At 42.5% G+C, this 20,116-nt stretch overlaps 1 protein-coding gene across 3 annotated transcripts in view; it reads right to left on the bottom strand.

The window, feature by feature from the left end:
- The window catches only part of LOC126203252 (rabankyrin-5), a 621,526-nt gene that overhangs the window by 498,733 nt on the left and 102,677 nt on the right, over positions 1 to 20,116 (bottom strand). For all 3 annotated transcript variants that reach the window (XM_049937508.1, XM_049937507.1, XM_049937506.1), the window contains exons 5-6: positions 6,909 to 7,032; positions 4,582 to 4,731 (exon numbers count right to left, since the gene is read on the bottom strand). In XM_049937508.1, coding sequence (XP_049793465.1) covers positions 4,582 to 4,731; positions 6,909 to 7,032 — 274 coding nt within the window. The remainder of the gene's footprint in view (positions 1 to 4,581; positions 4,732 to 6,908; positions 7,033 to 20,116) is intronic.

Below are 20,116 nucleotides of genomic sequence, written 5' to 3'. Positions count from 1 at the left end.
ACTCAAATTCATTCTTATAAACAAAACGTTCTCAACATGACAGATTTATACCTTTTTTCTTTGAGAAGGATTTTTCATCAGTCATTACTTACTTATATGTAGTACATTCAGATGCATTATAGAGGTGTGCAAAGAACAGCCAGAGCAATTCACTCTCTCATATTAAATTAAAAAGCTGTCATGCAATTATGAACAGATAATTACCTATATAACTTATTAATAAATTCCATTTTTTGGTATTTGTTCTTGACTGCCAGAACAGTTTCACAAGTTTGTTGTGCAATGGCTCACTTTATCAAGTCACAAAGCATTCACTTTAGCTATTACTTATATAATTTTGATACTGATTGAGCATTATAAACAAACCATACCACAGCAAACATCCTTCAACTCTCTAATGGACATATATTTCTTGAAAATAAGGTTCAACATCCAATCAACAATAAGGCATTTAGAGCTGGAGTAAAGTCTTGGATTGGATAACAGTGTGAAAGGAAAGATGGCTGTGCTGTTCTAAAAAAAGGGAACCACCCTTGATTAATATAGTAAAACCACAGAAAACCTAATTCTGGATTTAATAAATTTGTGTGTGCAACTGCATGGTGCACATCTTTCAGTTGGACGCCACTGTATCGACTTGCACGTTATGGTCTTGGGATGGTTGGCATATCCAATTGTTTCTTATTCATAGTAGTAGTATGCAACAAAAATTTAATTGTCAGGCAAAATAGCAGTGGTTGTTACAATAGAAATCTTAACAAAGAACTTTTTCATTTAAAGTTTTCTTTCTTCAAAAATAAGGAGTCTATTTAACTGTACATTTGACAGATATTGTGATAATGAAAGTCTTGGATGGAATGCTGGTGCTTGTTGATAGGGCAGACACCTTTAATAAAAAATGATAAATGGACAGTGACAAACAGTTTTTGTTTTACAGCTAACAGCTTATACTTTCAACCCGATGTTCATTCAAAGTGAGAAATTCAAACACATACACACACACACGTCCCATTCTGATGCCTCAATATGATTGCCAAGTGAGAGAAAATTTGAGAGTTCCAAGATGTGTGTGTGTGTGTGTGTGTGTGTGTGTGTGTGTGTGTGTGTGTGTGTGTGTGTGTGTGTAGGGGGGGGGGGGGGGTAGAGGAACGATATAAGGATGAGAAATTACATTAGCAAGATAGGTGTAAGGATTAGAGAAAGCAGCCTGAAGAAAATAAAAGATGTAAAAAAATTAAATGATAAATATGAAACGAAGAGGGCAATTATGTGAGGTAGCTCTGAAAATGACAAAAATCTTCCATACCATGAGAATTCACCCCCCCCCCCCCCCCCAAAAAAAAACACACACATTCCAATATCCACTCATTCTGCACCATCAACGAAATAGGCTGTGAAAGGAGTCCCATCATCTACAAATTCCACTGTCATTCACATACAGTATTTTGATTGAGCATGTCCACCAACCACTTGCTCCCTCAAACAAGTGCCGTATGGTTAAGTCTCCCCCGACCTGCGGTTCTGGGTGACTTTCCCAAAATCTACCCCTTTTCCTAGACCTCTCCAGTCCTTTTCCTTCGCCCTTCATCCTTCTCCCTTCCCTGGCGCCAATGGCAACAGTTTTAGTGTGTGTGTGTGTGTGTGTGTGTGTGTGTGTGTGGGCGCGCGCGCGCTTCTGCGGCTTGGTGAGTAGATTTTTTATCAATCCAATTAAATCACTATACCAATTCTGAAACTTTCGAAGGATTCAGTATCTGCCGACTCCTACAGACCCGTAGCACACTCTTCAGGCACTGTGAAAAACCTTGGAACAATTAATCAAAAATCGTCTTGAATCGTGGCTTGAAACTAATAATATACTACCAGATTGTTTTCGGAAACATCGCTCTACATTAGATAATCTGACTACTCGCTATGGCCACACAAACTGCATTTGCGAAAAGACAGAATGTTGCATCGATGTCTGTTGACACTGAAGGGCAAAGAATGATTGGGATAGGATTGCCATAAAATTTTGTTTATGTATGAGCAATTTTTTGTTAGGAGATACCTCTTTTTACATGTAAAAAATAAAACTGCAGGGCAAAGGTATATTATTCCCTATTCTGTTTAATGTTTACAAAGCAGACATGGCAACCATGAAGACAAAAGCTATTCGAGTATTACAAATGCTGTTGATATATACATATATTATACTTCTGATACCAACTTTAAATGAGTACAGAAACATTTCAGTTAGATACCTGTTGGCATCTAAAGACTTACAGCCCTCAGTCATCAGGGACTAGCTCACGTAAGATTAAACAACCAATTTTTCCTGGTGAAGAGCCAAACTAAATTCCTAGGGATGATAATGAATTCACACCTACCATGGTGGGGCACACTGCATACGTCATAGAGAAGATCCCACATCGTCTCAATGTGATGTGCACAGTTACAAGAGTATCGGGGGACAGGGGAAGGGGGGGGCGGTGGCAGATCATCTATTCTGCAATCCAAAAGTCCCATTAAATAAATAAATAAAATAGGAGAAAACAGTCCAATGTGGTCCACAAAACAAAATTGGGTTCCACATGATCTGTTTGATACATACTCCTTCAATTTTTCAGTTTAAGGATGCTTTTGAGGAATGCGAGTGCAGTTTTGGTGACAAAATTTCCTTGCACGACATCTTTCAATTCTGAATATCAGATTATCTTGATCAAGTGCAATGGAAGCTGCAGCACTGATGTGCATATTCCTCAGTATACTAACAAGGGCTGGTAAATGACTGTTTCTCTGTGGCTGTTTGAACACATTTTGTTTAAACTGAGTAAACAATCTTCCAAATCTACGAATAAAAAAAAGGTAACTCATTGTACCATTCTACAAATCTGTTCACAACTTTGCAGTGATCAAGTATCTGTAGGGAGGAAGGAGGTCAGTGACAGTTGGCAACATTATTGTGAGCTACTCAAAGGAAGGAAGATTGGGTTTAATGTCCTGTGAACATCAAGGTCATTAGATACAAAACACAAGCTCAGACTGTGTCAAGGATGGTAAAGGAAATCGGCCATGCCTTTTCAAAGGAAACATCCTGGCATTCACCTGGAGTGATTTAGGGAAATCAAGGAAGACGTAAATCTGGACGGCATGATGTGGGTTTGAACCATCGTCGTCCTGAATGTGAGTCCCGTGTGCTAACCATAGCGCTACCTCGCTCAGCAGATACTGAAAAGAGCTATGTCACTCAGCTGTGGCAACAACGAATCAGTGCCATAGAGATGCAAATTGTAGTTGTTTTGGGCCTACTTATAACAGTCTGAAGTGTTCTTTCAGAATACTAACAATAGCTTTTTATTTATCGGCCCTTTGTCTAATGTTACTGGCAATGATCTTTGCTAGCAGTACATGACAATGGGCTAATGAACAGAAACCCAGATTGTAAGAATAAATAACTAGTAAAATATCTGCAAGAAAGTTTATTTATTTATTTATTCCACCTGTAATTATGTTTCACCAACACCCACAGTGAAGACCACAACTTCTTTTTATATGTTGTCAGCGATAATTTTAAGTGAATATTTTATATATATTGGAAAAAGGACTGATAGGTCTGCACTCTTCTGTAGTCCTGCATACTCAGCAGCAGCAGAATTTATGTTAAGTTTGCATGATAGGAGAAGAGGTATTGGTGCAAGTGAAGCTGTGAGGATGGGTCACGAGTCACATCTGAACAGCTCATTTGGAGAGCAATTGCTTGTAAAAAGCATGGTTCTAGATTGAGTACTGGTCCAGCACAGTTAATCTGCACAGGGAGTTTCAAACTAATGTACACAGCTCCGCTGCAGACTGAAATTTAATCTGAAGTTTGAAAACATTTGAAAAATGCTAAATCTGAGTAATGGCTGCCACTATCATTACTATTATAATTAAGAGAGTGTTATTAATCCATAAGATGATTAAGTGTAAGCTACTAGGCTGCAATCTCATTTAGTTTTGCAGCTATGCACAGTTAATAACCAGAGTGGAAATAGGAAAATAGATACAATTTGTATGAAGTCTCGTGCTATGCATGAAAAAGCATACATAAAAATGTATTTGAAAAACAAATCTCTCGCTAATTTAATAAATGACTGGCAAAGCTGAATGTTAGTTCTCTCTCTCTCTCTCTCTCTCCCTCTCCCCCCCCCCCCCCCCCCCCCCACTTCTCCCCTCTCTCATTCCCTCATCTCCCCCAAGAATACATAAAAAGTCTTGATCAAATCTTGGTTTTGACATAACCACTTTAAACTCTTCAGTTTTACAGAGAGAGCTTTTTTGTGAATGAACTATCCCCTGATCTAGTTTCCTGGTGAAGCACCACAGTTCTTGTATTTGATGGAAGTTATTAAATCTTTGAAAATTTTATCCGGGCTGGATGAGCCTGAATTAGAGAAGGGACACAGCTTACATGTGTTATGAAAGATTAATGAGTCATGACATTCAATATCCATAATATTTGAAGATACCCCATGTCTATGGAACATATCTCGACAGAATATCATTTTATTAACAACAATCAAAAACATGCATAAGAAATATTTTTAAAATTACACTTACTTCTGCATTGTTTTCAACAAGATACAGAAAAACCACATCTTCTCTATGAAGTCTAACTGCAGCATGTAATGGGAAGCCTGTTTTTGACTTGAACATACTGTACAGAAGTGGTGCACTCATATGAGCAAAGTCTTCACTTGAGAAGTCATCCTGCAACAAATGAGATACTCAAATTGTATGTTATAATACATGTTCCATTCATACATGTTACTCATTTCTATAATTTACTGCTTTTGAATATTTGCAAAATATTTCAATAGAGAAAAAAAAAAAAAAAAAAAAAAATGTAATTGTGGCACAGTTAATGTGGCACACACAATTTTCTAGATATGAGAATATGAGGGCTATGTGAGTAAAAAGTGAGATGATGTTTTTCCCTATTGTTCTAGCACATATACAGTAGTGAATGATTGCTTACATGAGAGACAAGCAATTCTGAAACGAGTGCTACTTGAACATAAGGCTGTCCATAAAAAAAAGAGTACAAAATTATATGAATGTGTGGTATCTGTTCCTTCAGACATGTCTGAAAGAGGACATCACAAGGAATTCACAGCTGTGATACATATTACGTAATTGAATGTGAGACAGAATGTGCAAACGAAAGGAAAGGAATGGAAAGGAAGGGAATGGATTGATGACATCAGCTGCACTGGGAGTTCATGCAGAATCAGTGGCGACCAGTGAAAATTCATGCCGGGCCGGGAGTCTAGTCCGGGATCTCTTCCTTACTAGGCAGTTGCATTAACCACTGCACCATCTGGACACAGTGTTTATTGCAAATGTGCTGGTTATCATGGCATGCTCCCCACCCACCTTCAATTCTTTCAGACATGTGAAAAAGTACAGACACCACATGTTGATATAATTGGTTCACCTTGATCAGCAATGAATCCATAACCTTCAGTGCAGAGGCACATTTCATTCAACATCCAGCAGGAATCTAAAAATTAGCGAGCATGAAGGACATGGACGGGGACTGCTGATATGTGGCACTGGATGGGAATGTAAGTCGGTTGGGAAGCATACTGAGAGAGTCCGCACATTTGCGATAAACACTGTCAGGATAGTGCAGTGGCTAATGCAACTGCCTACTAAGCAGGAGATCCTGCATTCAAATCTCTGTGTGGCATGCATTTTCACTTGTCACCAATGATTCTGCACAAAGTTCTGATTCAGCTGATATATTCTGTTCTGTCTCATTTCTTTTCTTTCTCCCTGTTCAAACTTCAATTACATAATAGTATAAAATGTTAACATGGACCTAAGCAAAACAAAATATCTTCACATGGACCTTTGAAATTTTTCTTGCATCTGCAAATCTTGGCTGTGACAACCTTTAAAATGTCACAGCTGGCATATAAGACTTTCATTTTCTTGGTAAAAACAATTTAAGCTGACTCATAATTCAATCTAAGTTCAAGTTATTGCCACTGCTGGGAAACGACCACCCAACAATATTGGTCACACTGGAGATGTAATGAATTTTTTCAAACTTAATGCAGTATTCATTGTCTTGCTAAACGACCACCCAACAATATTGGTCACACTGGAGATGTAATGAATTTTTTCAAACTTAATGCAGTATTCATTGTCTTGCTGGCATGGACATGGATGTGTTTGCACACAAAAAGTGGCAATAATGTTAATCCCTGAATAGGAGCCATGAAGTACTTGAGCATGATGAGAGGTCTCATTTTCAGCATTAATGCTGACTGGAAGTTGACTTCATAACTATGATCCCTAGGTGCAAACTGGAATCTCAAGCCGCACATTAAAATGATCTATTGAATGAGCAAGTCCTTTTGACTGGGTAGCATAGTTCATGAATGTCAAGTTACAACAGTCACTGTATCCTCCTGCGCATCAGTTTGAAAATCAGAGCTAGAACACTTCTAATGAAAATAACAAATTACATCCTATGATGTTAAACTCATGTTAATGTATTCCCCCCTCACTAGCAGCAAAATAATTATTTTAAGGTAAAAAAGAATTGTACTGTCGAATTTATGTCTGTAATGTTACAGGATGAGTTTTGGAACACCTTACAGGATTGACATCCACTTTCAGACATTAAATATAACTCAGGAGGAGATTAATTTGAAAGAAAGCTTGCCACAATTGTTCTGTACATTAAAAATTGAGTCTCATTCTTTACAGACTTGCTCTCATATTAGTAATACATGTAAGCTTATTATGTGACAGTGGAATAGGGAATGAGGCACCATTCTTTTTACTTACATGCAAAATCTCTTACTAGCATGATCTGCTAAATGAATTTTAAATTTTAGGACTTCTTTTTTGCAATTATTATCATACTAACTTACCCAATGAGCTGATATGAGTCCTGAGCAGTGTTCTTTCAGTGTATTTGCACCTATTTCATCAGCAGTTGTGTAAAATCTTACACAGTTACGGACATTCACAGATGCCATTAGAGCTTTTTCACACCTGGATACATAAAAATAATACGTGCTGGTCAGCTGTCAAAGCAAGCAGCACTAAAGCATCGCATCTACAAATTTCTGCTAAATACACTCAATACGCGAAATTGGCTCAGAGAAAGCAGCAATATGAACAACAGAAAACGTAAATCAAAGATATGGAGTAACACATTCATTAGCTGGGATGTTAGGAGAAAGGTAGGGAGAGCAAGAAAACAGCTTTGCAATTTAACGTCACATAAACATTGAATGTAGTAGAGTTAATAAGCGCTAAATAATTTGGGTAAGTATGGAGCAATGAATTTCTATTCCTCTTGTTCACAGTGTTAATTTAGAGTGAGTTTATAGATCTATGAAACACACAGTTCTTAACAGCTGGGGAAGAGTTTGAACTCTATTCCTCTGATGCTCCACTGTCTGTATAACAGTAACATATTGCTGTGTTGAAGCTAAAAAATTATGCAAAAGAAGCGAAGAAGCCAACAAGGGATGGACACTTTGGTGACAAGAAAAAGCTTTTAAACTTCTATCTTCTTCACCAAAAATTTGATGAGTCGAAGTCTGTCCTTAGTTTTTGGCAAATAAATTTGCCACAGTACAGTGTCAGTCTTGCCTGCAGACTAATTCAAAATTTTAAAAAGTGAATTTTCTTTTTGTGTTACGACTTCATTTTCAGACTCTTCAACCAATTCGCCTGTTACTATATGTCTGAAGTTTGTTGTTAGCCCCCTCTCATCAAGAATAACAATATTAGTGTCTTATTTGTTTCTAAACTGGGTGTAAGACAGTGCTGCAGTAGCTGCAGCATGTTCTAACACTTTCTCAGTAGAAATCAGCCAGGGTGATGCAAAATTTACGGGGGCTGTTCTCCAATTTTCATAACTTGTTATATAAAGCCATGAAGCATACACCAACAGATTCATAATACATTTTTTTCTCTCTCACAGCTGCAGCAAGAGGGACAGAAATGCCAGCTTCTTACGTCGTCAGTAGATAGAATGGAATTTTTGCAATCCAGAGCTCTACATAACTGCACAGAGTTCTTTCATATCAAACAAATTTGATAATTTCTTCATGTATGGAACCATTTCAACCACTGCAGACTGTCAGTTTTGTTCATTTAATGTACCATGCATATAAATTATATTACTGGTCAGTACTGGCCTTAGATCATCAAATGCATGATATTGATGATGTGAGTGTCACATTTAAAAATTTTCTTTTATGTTATGTAGGGACAGACACATTTCCACACATACACATGTCGAATGTAACAGACTTGGTCTTGTACACACCAATCAGTTTACACAAGCAACTTTAACAACATGTCATGTAGGCAAGAACATTAAGAACAGATAGCTTACAAACCCTTGCACATTCTTTTAACAGCATACTGTTTACTTTTCTGCTGTCATGCATACACATAACTGTTACAAATTGTGGGAAACATGTATCAACTTAAGGTGCCTGTTCTTCAAGTTTCATGACCTGTTTTACACAGCCATCAAGCACTGAACGGCAATTTCACAATACACTTTTCTGCTTCCAATATGTCAAACATCACTTATAGCACATACATTTAATGTGTACACAGTATTTCAAAGGTGTGATAGTTACTGAATATAATTTCTTGTGATTCCTGTGTATCTCTAACACATCTACACTTACGTCATCAGTTAATCTTTCAAACATGCTATTTTTTTGTCTTATCCACTGGGATAACCAACAATACCATGGATCCAGGCTCCAAACATTTCTTTTGCACACAACTGAACATTGATATTTTACTTCTTGCAATAATAATTTTAGTTTGGAAACTTACTCATTATGAAACCCATTTATTTTCCTGGTAAGTGTCTTTAGCTAGTAAAATTTATACCATAAAGTTAAACATATAACCTGTTCAGCATTTCAATAAAAATTGAACCTTCAAAAATTTAACATGTCACAGTCAAACGTATCCCATGAAACGTTTTTAGAGGATTAATCATGATTTGTAAGTTTAATAACTTTTCGTCCTTGTTCTTATTTCATTAAATAGCATCTGCACAATATTGTTCAACCTTTTGTCCCCTATATTTTCATTCTAAGAGGCTCAAAAAGTAAAACATCTCAGTACCACCTTAGACAACCATATGTGAGCATTTAAAAATGTAATCACAATAAATTTTCCTTTTAAACTTTCAGAATGAAGTCAAAAACTTTTCATCCAGTAGGGTCAATGACAATGTTGTATCATTTCAGAGCGAACTATCTTCATCTAAACCTCTTGATGTATATGTTATGGGATCCACTGAGTTCTTACTTAGCACAATAATTTTGTGCTACTACAAATATGAGGTAACTACTTAATTTTACAAGCAGATTTATGTTATCATCCTCAGTACAGCTTTGGATTAGTTGAGAGGATTCATGGGATCAAACAGCAAGGTCATCAGTCCCATGTCTCCAAAGTTACTCACAGTGAAAGAGGATCCACTAAAAGTTGACAGATCTAGGCAGGGGAGTCAAATCAAAGAATAATAAAGTTAAAGGCATAAAAGGTGAGAGCAAATCTAAAAATGGAGAAAAGAGCAGTCTTTCCAAGGGGAGTGGTCATGGGGGTCCCAGACTGAAAAGACATGAAGAGAGGTCCCAACCACAACCATGTTGCCCCTGCTCCAGGAATAAAGTAAAACCTTACATCTGGAAATTAGATTAGATTAGATTAGATTAGTTTTCGTTCCATAGATCCGTGCTGAGGAGATCCTCGTGGATGTGGAACATGTCAATTTTTATTTTTTTAAGCTGAAATAACAATACTTATAGTATGAGTATATACAATACATCATTTGTTTCTATTAAAAAATTCGTCAATGGAGTAGAAGGAGTTGGCCACGAGTAAGTCTTTCAGGCTCCTTTTAAACTGATCTTTATTTGTAACTAAATTTTTTATGTTTACTGGCAAATTATTGAAGATGAGTGTTCCTGAGTAGTGGACCCCTTTTTGAACTAAAGTAAGTGCTTTTAAGTCCTTGTGCAGATCATTTTTGTTCCTGGTATTGTATGTATGAACAGAGCTGTTTGTTGGAAAAAAGAGATATATTATTTACAACAAATTTCATTAATGAGTAAATGTACTGAGAGGCAGTAGTTAGTATACCCAGTTCTTTGAAGAGGTTTCTACAGGACGTCCGTGAATTTACTCCACAAATAATACGTCTTACACGCTTTTGGACTCTGAAAACTTTTGTTTGACTTGAAGAGTTACTCCAAAATATTATACCATATGACATTATGGAATGAAAGTAGGCAAAGTATGCAAGCTTCTTCATTTTTATGTCGCCTATGTCTGCTAACACTCAAATTGCAAATACAGATTTGTTAAGGCGTTTCTGCAGTTCTGTGGTGTGCTCTTCCCAACTGAATTTATTATCAAGTTGTAATCCCAGGAATTTAAGACTGTCAACCTCTTCTATCTGCTCTTCTTTGTATTTTATTCATATGCTGGGTGGAAACCTCTTACAGGTTCTGAATTGCATATAGTGAGTCTTTTCGAAGTTTAATGTCAGTGAGTTGGCTTTAAACCATTTATTAATATCTATGAAAATATCATTAGCAGATCTTTCTAGAACTACACTTGACATACCATTTATTGCAATACTTGTGTCATCTGCAAACAAAACGAACTCTGCTTCTGGCAGTGTAACTGATGAGAGATCATTAATGTACACAAGAAAAAGCAATGGCCCTAAGATGAATCCCTGTGGAACACCACATGTAATTTCTTCCCATTCTGATGATGACTGATGACTTAATTCACTAGTCCCTTGCACTGACACCCTTTGTTTCCTGTTAGTGAGGTATGACTTGAACCATTTTGCAGCACTGCCCGTGACACCATAGAATTCTAATTTACTTAAAAGGATGTTGTGGTTCACACAATCAAATGCCTTTGACAAATCACAGAAAATACCTGCTGCTTGTAATTTGTTATTTAATGAATTAAGTACATTTTCACTGTAGGTGTAAATAGCCTTCTCGATATCAGAACCCTTCAGAAATCCAAACTGTGTTCTTGATAATATGTTATTTGTGGTCAGATGGTTGAGCAGCTGCCTGTACATTACTTTTTCTAAAATTTTTGAGAATGCTGGCAAAAGTTTGATGGTATCTCTTTATCCCCTTTCTTGAATAAAGGCTTAACATCTGCATATTTTAGCCAGTCAGGAAATGTCCCAGTTATAATTGACTGGTTACACAAGTAACTTAGAATTGTGCTAAACTCACATGAACATGCCTTAATTAACTTTGTTGATATTTCATCGTACCCACTAGAATGCTTTGTTTTTAAAGATTTTATTATGGACGTTATTTCTTTTGGTGAAGTGAGTGATATATTCATGTACTTGAAGCTATTTGTGAAGGCTAGTTTCAGATAATCAAGGGCATTATTTACTGATCCTGAAAGTCCCATTCTATCAGTAACGGATATAAAGTACTTGTTAAATAGATTTGCCACACTATGCCCATCAGTTACTAATGTGTCGTCTACCCTTAGTGATATTTGCTCCTGTTCCTTTCTGGTTCTACCAGTCTGCTCTTTCACTATATCCCATATTGTTTTTATTTTGTTCCCTGACATTGCTATCTTCTTCTCGTAGTGCATTTGTTTAGACGTCTGAATTACTTTTTTTAATGTTTTACAGTATTCCTTGTATTTAGCTAAATCATCAGCATTGGAGCTATTCTTGGTCGACAGATACATTTTCCTTTTTGTCTTACAGGAAATCTTTATTCCTTGTGTAATCCATGGTTTTATTATAGACTTCTGTTTAATTTGAGTAACTTTTAGAGGAAAACAGTTTTCAAACATGGTACTGACATTGTTCATGAATGTGTTATTTTTCATTCATGTCATGAGCACTATAAACATCTTTCCAGTTCATATCTTTGAGCAGTTTTAGAAAACACTCAATTTTTGGTTGATTGACTACTCTCCTGTACTCAGATTTAGCAGTCTTGATAATCTGCTTAGAATTTACATCTAAAACAAGGATCTTCTGTTGCACATGCTTCTAGATGCTGCTCTAAACAGAATTTATTAATGTCAATGTTCTTGAATTTATGGCAGTTTTTGATAAGTGTGGCAACTCCTCCTCCATCCATATCCACTTTGCAGAAGTAGGAAGCTAGCTTAAATCCTGAAATGTCTCACATATCTATATCAGTGGTCACTTGATGTTCAGGGAGGCAGATTATGTCAATTTGGTTAGATGAATTCATTTCATCAATACAAATGAGTAGTTCATCAACTTTATTTCTAAGTCCCGGAATGTTCTGGTGTAATAAAGATAACTGATACTGCATACTAATGGGATTGTAACTGCTTTGGCGAAGATGAACTGGCAGTTTCTGATTACTTTCTGTTAAACACTGTTTAAATGGAGGCTGTATGATAAAATCTGACTCCTGTTCATCTGTTTTCTCAAACTGAGTGTGTCTGCCAATCTCTCTTAAAACTCGTTTTCTTTCCCCCTTCCCTATCCTAAAAAAGGCATCCCTCTGACACCTGCGACCACTGGTATTTTACCACTTGTGCCAGTGTCCCCCCTTAAGTTTTCTGCAATCAACCCAGACAGTTTTCTCTTCCCTTTCCTATTGAGGTGAAGGCCATGCCTAGTGTAGTCCCACCTATCGATAGCATCCACAGGAATCAAACCAATATGGGACCCTATATCCATCCTAAGCAGCCACTCCAACTCCAAGTTCACCCTCCCTACGGAAGAGTTCAAATGAGGCCGGTCATGGCGTCTCAACACAGACACAAATCCCACACTCGTATGCTTCGTTGCTGATGCTATCTTCACCAGGTCACTCTCTATGGAATATTCAGAGTCTCTGCCAATGCTATTTCCCGGACAACCCACTATAACCACGGCATCCTCCTTTGTGAAATCCTTGCATAAAGCATCTACATCCTCTGTTACCTGACCCAGATCTGCACTAGGCTTGAAAAAGTTTGTGACCTGGTACTCTGGACCTAGATTTTCCTGCAGTAGTTGGCCAACACCTCTACCATGGGAACTACCTAACAACAGAACTTTCTTTCTCTTTACAAGTTTCCCTACCTTTTTCAAGTCCTTGAAAAGCTTGTTGTGCCCTTTCTACAGCTTCAGCTACATGAGGTTTATCCGATTCTGACTGAGGCAACAGGTCAAATCTATTTTCAAGATTTATGACACAGCTGTCTGATGCTCTCCTTTGCCTGTTCCCCCTATTACCTGTTGCCACTTCCCACCTCTGTTCACCCTTCTCCCTCTTTAACCAGTCCAGATCCTCCCTTGCCTTGTCTAGGTCAGCTTGAAGAGCTGCAATTTTCCCTTCCTGTTCCAGTATTTTCCTATCTCTACTACAGATCCTACAATACCACTGGTGAGCCTCATTTATGTCCCCATTTCCCACGCCACTACATTCGCCCCAATGAAAGAAACTACAGCACCCATCACACCATACCCCGGAACTAACGATCCTACGGCATGTCACACACTTCTCACTCATGGTAAAAACAGAAATCGTATAAGCTGTTTTAAGTAGTGACTAAAACATAAACAAATACCACTTTCACAGAAGAAACAGATTTGCCTGTTAATATTAAAATTAAGGAATCTGGAAGACCATACATAGCACAAAGGGCCAAAGGAAGCAGATATTCCACCAATATGTGGGATACTGTCGGTCTGACTCCACAACCACATTGTGGGGAGGGGGAGCAGGGGTGGGGGCAGTTGGTTAAGCAGAAGGAAATTATGGGTGAGCCTGGTGTGACTAACATGTAGACAGCATAAAACAGTGGACTCCTTCCAAGAGGAGTGGAAGGAAGGGCACCAAAGCACAGTAGACTCCTTGATTGTGCGGCATTTATTACTGCAAGGAGTATTGCACCCAGTGTCATTCCACTTTTGGGCAAAGAGAGAAATTTGATGTAGATCCACATATCTGCAGCTGGAATCATGAAAGGGAATTGGGAGTGTGTGTGTGTGTGTGTGTGTGTGTGTGTGTGTGTGTGTGTGTGTGTAAGTAACTGCTTCTCTAGCCAGACAGACAGCCAGTTCATTCGCTGGGACACCCACATGACTTGGGACCCAGAGAAAGACAACTGAGCAGGCGACAAGGCCACAGGCAGAGAGAAGGCATGGATAGGAGAGACCAAAGGGTGACGCGACGAGAGGGCGACGAGAGTAGCATTGGTCAATAGTCTGCAGGCTGCTCACTGCATCAGTACAAATTAAAACATGTGAAAGGAGGCCTATGAAACAAAATGGAGGGCTCTGCGAATGGCTAGAAGCTCTGCTGTGAACACACTATATGATCCCGGCAATAAATGGTGTTCTAAGCCAATAGGAGATGCAAAAGCATATCCCACCTTATTTACTGTCTTAGAACCATCAGTGTAGAAGATGGTGGCACCCTTGAACTCTGAAGGATGGCACACACAGGTTGCCAGAAAACAATAGGGATGAGAGAGACCTTTGGACCCCAGAATATGTCGGTCCTAATCAGTGGTCTAGGCACCATCTCAGGGGTTATGCGAGGAAATACATGTGGCACATTCCAGTGAGTGGAGATGGAGATCTCAACAGGGAGAAGTGAGATGCAGTACAACCGGCAATCCTACCCATGGGTAGTTGCCAGGAGGGAGACATCCCTCATTTGCAGAGAGGACGGGGTACATGGGATGATCAGAGAATTGGTGAATGTTGATCGCATGAGAAACCAGGAGTTGGCTCCATTGCATGTACAGAGAGGGAATCCCCCGCTTCTGCAAGACGACTTAACATGACCTGACAATGGTGAACAGAGTCAAGTATTTGCAGAGTGGAAGGAACCGCTGAGTCATAAACCTGACTACCATAATCTAGTCTGCACAATACCAGAGCACGGTAAACATGGAGATGAGTGGTACAGTCTGCACCCCAAGGTGTGTGGACCAGAAGGTGGAGAGCAGAAAGCTTCTGCATGCAGGCAGTCTTTAAGTGGGGAATATAGGGCAGCCATGTCAGCTTTTTATCAAAAATCAGACCCAAGAAACAGGATTGTGCTGGTCACCTAAATAAAGTTCTGGACCGAGTTGTACTGTGGGTCAAGGGCAAAAATGCATGACCCATGTTTTGGATGGAGAAAACTGGACGCCATGGGAGGTGGACCATGCAGAGACCTGTCGCATGGCACCTTGGATTATTTTTTTTTTTTTTTTGGGTTTAAGGGCGCTCAACTGCTGAGGTCATTAGCGCCCAGTCACTGTTGTGAGAGCACATGGAATCTGGTAAAACTCAAGGGGATGGGGGGACACCAGAAGGACCTGACAAATAAGGAAAAAGGTTAAATGTCTTTGGACAAGCCAGTTAAAGTTATAAAACGCAGAATACGAGCAGCTGCTCGAGCGTCATCAGCTAAAACATCCGGTAAAGTAGATGGCAGGGACAGGACAACACGAAATTGACTAAAACGGGGACACGACAATAAAACATGGCGCACTGTTAATGCCTGACCACAAGGGCACGGCGGGGCTGGGTCACCGGAGAGCAGGTAGCGGTGGCTAAACCGGCAATGCCCAATCCGCAACCTGGTCAGAAGGACCTCCTCACGCCGAGATGGTCGGGAGGATGTTGTCCAAGGAGATGGGAGCGGTTTTACTGCCTGGAGCTTGTTTCCTTGGAGGGATGACCAAGCATCCCACCACAACGACACAAGCCTCTTACATACATCCCCACGAACGTCAGATGACGGGACACAATGGGAGGCTGGCCGAGGCAGGAGGACTGCAGCCTTGGCTGCAGCATCCGCAGCCTCATTCCCAGGCATTCCTACATGTCCGGGAACCCACAGAAAGCTGACAGAACCACCATTATCAGCGAAAGAATGGAGGGACTGCTGTATTCGTTGAATCAAGGGATGGACCGGATAGGGAGCTCCAAGGCACTGAAGAGCACTGAGTGAGTCAGAGCAGAGTACATACGATGAATGGCGGTGGCGGCGGGCATACTGAACGGCCTGATGGAGAGCAAAAAGCTCGGCCGTAAAGCTGGAACATTGGTCGAGGAGCCGGTATTTAAAGGTGGCGGCCCCGACGACAAAGGCACAGCCGACACCATCGTCAGTTTTGGAGCCATCGGTGTAAATAAAGGTGTGACCGGCAAGCCGAGCACGAAGTTCGACAAACCGTGAGCAATACACTGCAGCCGGAGTACCCTCCTTCGGGAGTGAGCTGAGGTCAAGATAAATACGAACCGGAGCCTGGAGCCAAGGTGGTGTCGGGCTCTCACCCTCTCTGAACGTGGTAGGGAGGGCAAAATCCAATTGTCGAAGCAGGCAACGGAAGCGGACTCCGGGGGGCAGCAGGGCAGACACATACAACCCGTACTGACGGTCGAGAGAATCGGCGAAGAAGGACTTGTAAGAGGGGTGGTCGGGCATAGACAACAGCCGGCAGGCATACCGACACAGCAGTACGTCGCGCCGGTAGTCAATGGTAACTCGGCAGCTTCAGCATAAAGAATCTCGACAGGACTAGTGTAGAAGGCTCCGGTCGCAAGACGTATCCCCCGATGGTGGACGGAGTTGAGCCGGCGTAAGAGGGATGGCCGAGCGGACGAGTAGACGAAGCTCCCATAATCAAGCTTCGATCGGACTATCGACCGATACAAGCGAAGCAGGACAGTGCGATCCGCTCCCCAAGATGAACCGCTAAGAACTCTGAGGACATTAAGGGAACGTGTACAACGGGCCGCCAAATAAGAGACATGTGGAGACCAACACAGTTTCCTGTCCAAAGTGAGCCCTAGAAACTTAGTTGTGTCCACGAATGGGAGAACAACGGGACCGAGATGTAAGGATGGCGGAAGGAACGCTTTATATCGCCAAAAGTTGATACAAACCGTCTTCTCTTCAGAGAACCGGAAGCCATTTGCCACGCTCCATGAGTAGAGGCTGTCTAGACAACGCTGGAGGCAGCGCTCCAGGAGGCATGTTCTCTGGGCACTGCAGTAGATCGCGAAGTCATCGACAAAGAGAGAGCCTGAGACATTAGGTGGAATGCAATCCATAATTGGATTGATCGCGATGGCAAAAAGGGCTACGCTCAAGACGGAGCCCTGAGGCACTCCGTTCTCCTGGAGGAAGACGTCGGACAATACGGAACCCACACGTACCCTAAACTTTCGATCCGTTAAAAAGGAATCAATAAAAAGGGGCAGGCGACCGCGTAGGCCCCACCTGTGCATAGTGCGGAGGATACCTCCTCTCCACCAGGTATCATAAGCCTTCTCCAAGCCGAAGAACACAGCTACCGTTTGGCGCCTTCGCAAAAAGTTGTTCATGATGAATGTCGACAAGGTCACAAGGTGGTCAACAGTGGAGCGGCGGCGACGAAAGCCGCATTGGACATTAGTAAGTAGCCGTCGAGATTCAAGAATCCAGACTAACCGAGCATTAACCATGCGCTCCATCACCTTACAGACACAGCTTGTAAGAGAAATGGGGCGGTAACTAGAAGGAAGGTGTCTATCCTTCCCGGGTTTGGGTATAGGAACAACAACGGCGTCACGCCAACGCATGGGGACTTGACCTTCGGTCCAGACACGATTGTAGGTACGAAGAAGGAAGCTTTTGCCCGCCGGAGAAAGGTGTGCCAGCATCTGAACGTGAATGGCATCTGGCCCCGGAGCAGAGGACCGGGACAGTGCAAGCGCACGTTCGAGTTCCCGCATAGTAAAGGGGGCATTATAAGTTTCCAGATTCAGCGAGTGGAAGGAAGGTCGCCGAGCCTCGTCTGCCTCTTTCCTGGGAAGGAAGGCAGGATGGTAATGGGCGGAGCTTGAAACCTCCGCGAAAAAGCGGCCAAAGGCGTTGGAGACAGCCACAGGATCAACAAGGACCTCATTACCTGAGGTCAGGCCAGGTACCGAGGAGTGGGCCTTAATGTCCGACAGCCGGCGCAAGCTACCCCAAACGACGGAAGAGGGAGTAAAACTGTTAAAGGAGCTGGTGAAAGAGGCCCAACAAGCTTTTTTGCTGTCTTTGATGACTCTACGGCATTGCGCTCGGAGTCGTTTGTATTAAATACAATTCGCCAACGTAGGATGGCGGCGAAAGGTGCGTAAAGCACGTCGTCGAGCGCGGATAGCGTCCCTACAAGCCTCGTTCCACCAGGGGACAGAAACGCGACGTGAAGAAGAAGTAGTACGAGGAGTGGAATGTTCGGCAGCATTGATGATAACAGCCGTGAGGTATTCGACCTGACTGTCACAACTGGGAAAATCGTGGTCTGGAAAGGTCGCCAGGGAAGAGTAAAGTCCCCAGTCAGCTTTCAGTATGTTCCAGCTCGAAGGACGTGGGGATGGGGTGTGGTGCAGGAGACGAACGACACAGGGGAAGTGGTCGCTCGAATAGGTGTCAGAAAGGACATACCACTCGAACCGACGGGCAAGAGTGGTAGAACAGATCGAGAGGTCCAAGTGGGAGTAAGTATGAGTAGAGTCCGAGAGGAAAGTCGGGGCGCCAGTATTGAGGCAGACAAGATTGAGATGGTAGAAGACATCCGCCAAGAGTGAGCCTCTTTGACAGGATGCAGGAGAGCCCCAAAGGGGATGATGGGCATTGAAGTCGCCAAACAATAAAAACGGCGGGGGAAGCTGAACGATCAGGTGCATCATGTCAGCCCGACTAACAGCAGATGACGGCGGAGTGTAGATGGTACAAACTGAAAAAGTAAAAGCAGAAAGAGTAATGCGGACAGCTATTGCTTGGAGTGGGGTGGTCAATGGGATGGGATGGTAATAGACATCGTCCCGAATGAGCAACATGACCCCACCATGAGCCGGGACACCGTCCACAGGGGTGAGGTCATACCGCTCCGAGGTATAGTGGGTAAAGGCAATACGGTCAGTCGGGCGCAACTTGGTTTCCTGGAGACCCAGGACGAGCGGACAGTGCAGGCGGAGGAGCAGTTGTAATTCGTCCCGATTAGATCGAATACCTCTTAAGTTCCAATGAAACAACGCCATCGCTAGTCAAAAAGTTGGGGGAACGAGGCGGGGGAAGAGCTGGTCACCTCGACGGCCGCGGAGGGCCAGGTTGCGAGGGAACAACGCTACAACCGACGGGAGGCGGATCCGGTTCCATCGACTCGTCGCCAGCTGCGGCTGCTGTCCCTGGTTGTGTAGGAGGGGCAGCATCGTTTGCCGACGAAAGGCCAGCTGAGTGCCTGGCAGCAGAGCGTCCCGGCGAAACTGAGGACGGCCGGGAGCGGCGACTCACAGATGGAGCGTCGGACGAAACGCGCCGGGGTGGAGAGGGGGATAGAGACTTCTTCTTGGAGGCCTTCTTGGAAGGCCGAGGAGGCACAGGGATGGTGGCCTGGACCCGAAGAAGGTCCTCACGCGCAGGGTCCGTTTTGGAACGCCGGACCTCTGAAGCTGGGGTCCGGAACGTTTCCCCGATGGACGCCTGAGAAGAGGATCGCTTCTCAGGTGGCATGGGGGCAGGAGGAGGAGGAAGGGTGGCCCCTGGGGCAGAGGAGGTGGGGGCCACGGGGGAGGAGGATTTGGAAAGGAGGGATTTGGGAGGCGGAGGCAGAGCCCCCTGATGGGCGGAGGAGGCGGAGGGGGGACAGGATAGGGATGAGGATACCGCGGTAGGAGTGGACACAACTGAGGCAAACGAAGTGGTCAATGACACGGGATGGACGCGGTTGTACTTCTTCCTGGCCTCAGAATAAGAGAGCCGATCCAAAGTTTTGATTTCTTGTATCTTCTTCTCCTTCTGATATGCGGGGCAGTCTGAGGATCTAGGCGAGTGGACGCCAGGACAATTAATGCACCGAGGTGGTGGGGTGCATGTATGTTCCTCACGGAGAGGACGTCCACAATCGCCACAAAGGGGCTCAGCCTCACACCGTGACGACATGTGCCCAAAGCGCAAACACCTAAAACAGCGCATAGGAGGCGGGACGTAAGGTCGCATGTCGCACCGGTAGCACATCACCTCTACCTTCTCCGGGAGAACGTCCCCCTCGAAGGCGAGGATAAAGGCCCCAGTGTCGATGCGACGGT

The sequence above is a fragment of the Schistocerca nitens genome, chromosome 9 (genome assembly GCF_023898315.1).
Source record: "Schistocerca nitens isolate TAMUIC-IGC-003100 chromosome 9, iqSchNite1.1, whole genome shotgun sequence".
Taxonomy (NCBI): domain Eukaryota; kingdom Metazoa; phylum Arthropoda; class Insecta; order Orthoptera; family Acrididae; genus Schistocerca; species Schistocerca nitens.
Note: the sequence above shows the minus strand (reverse complement) of the source record. Positions and strands in the feature narration are given on the sequence as shown.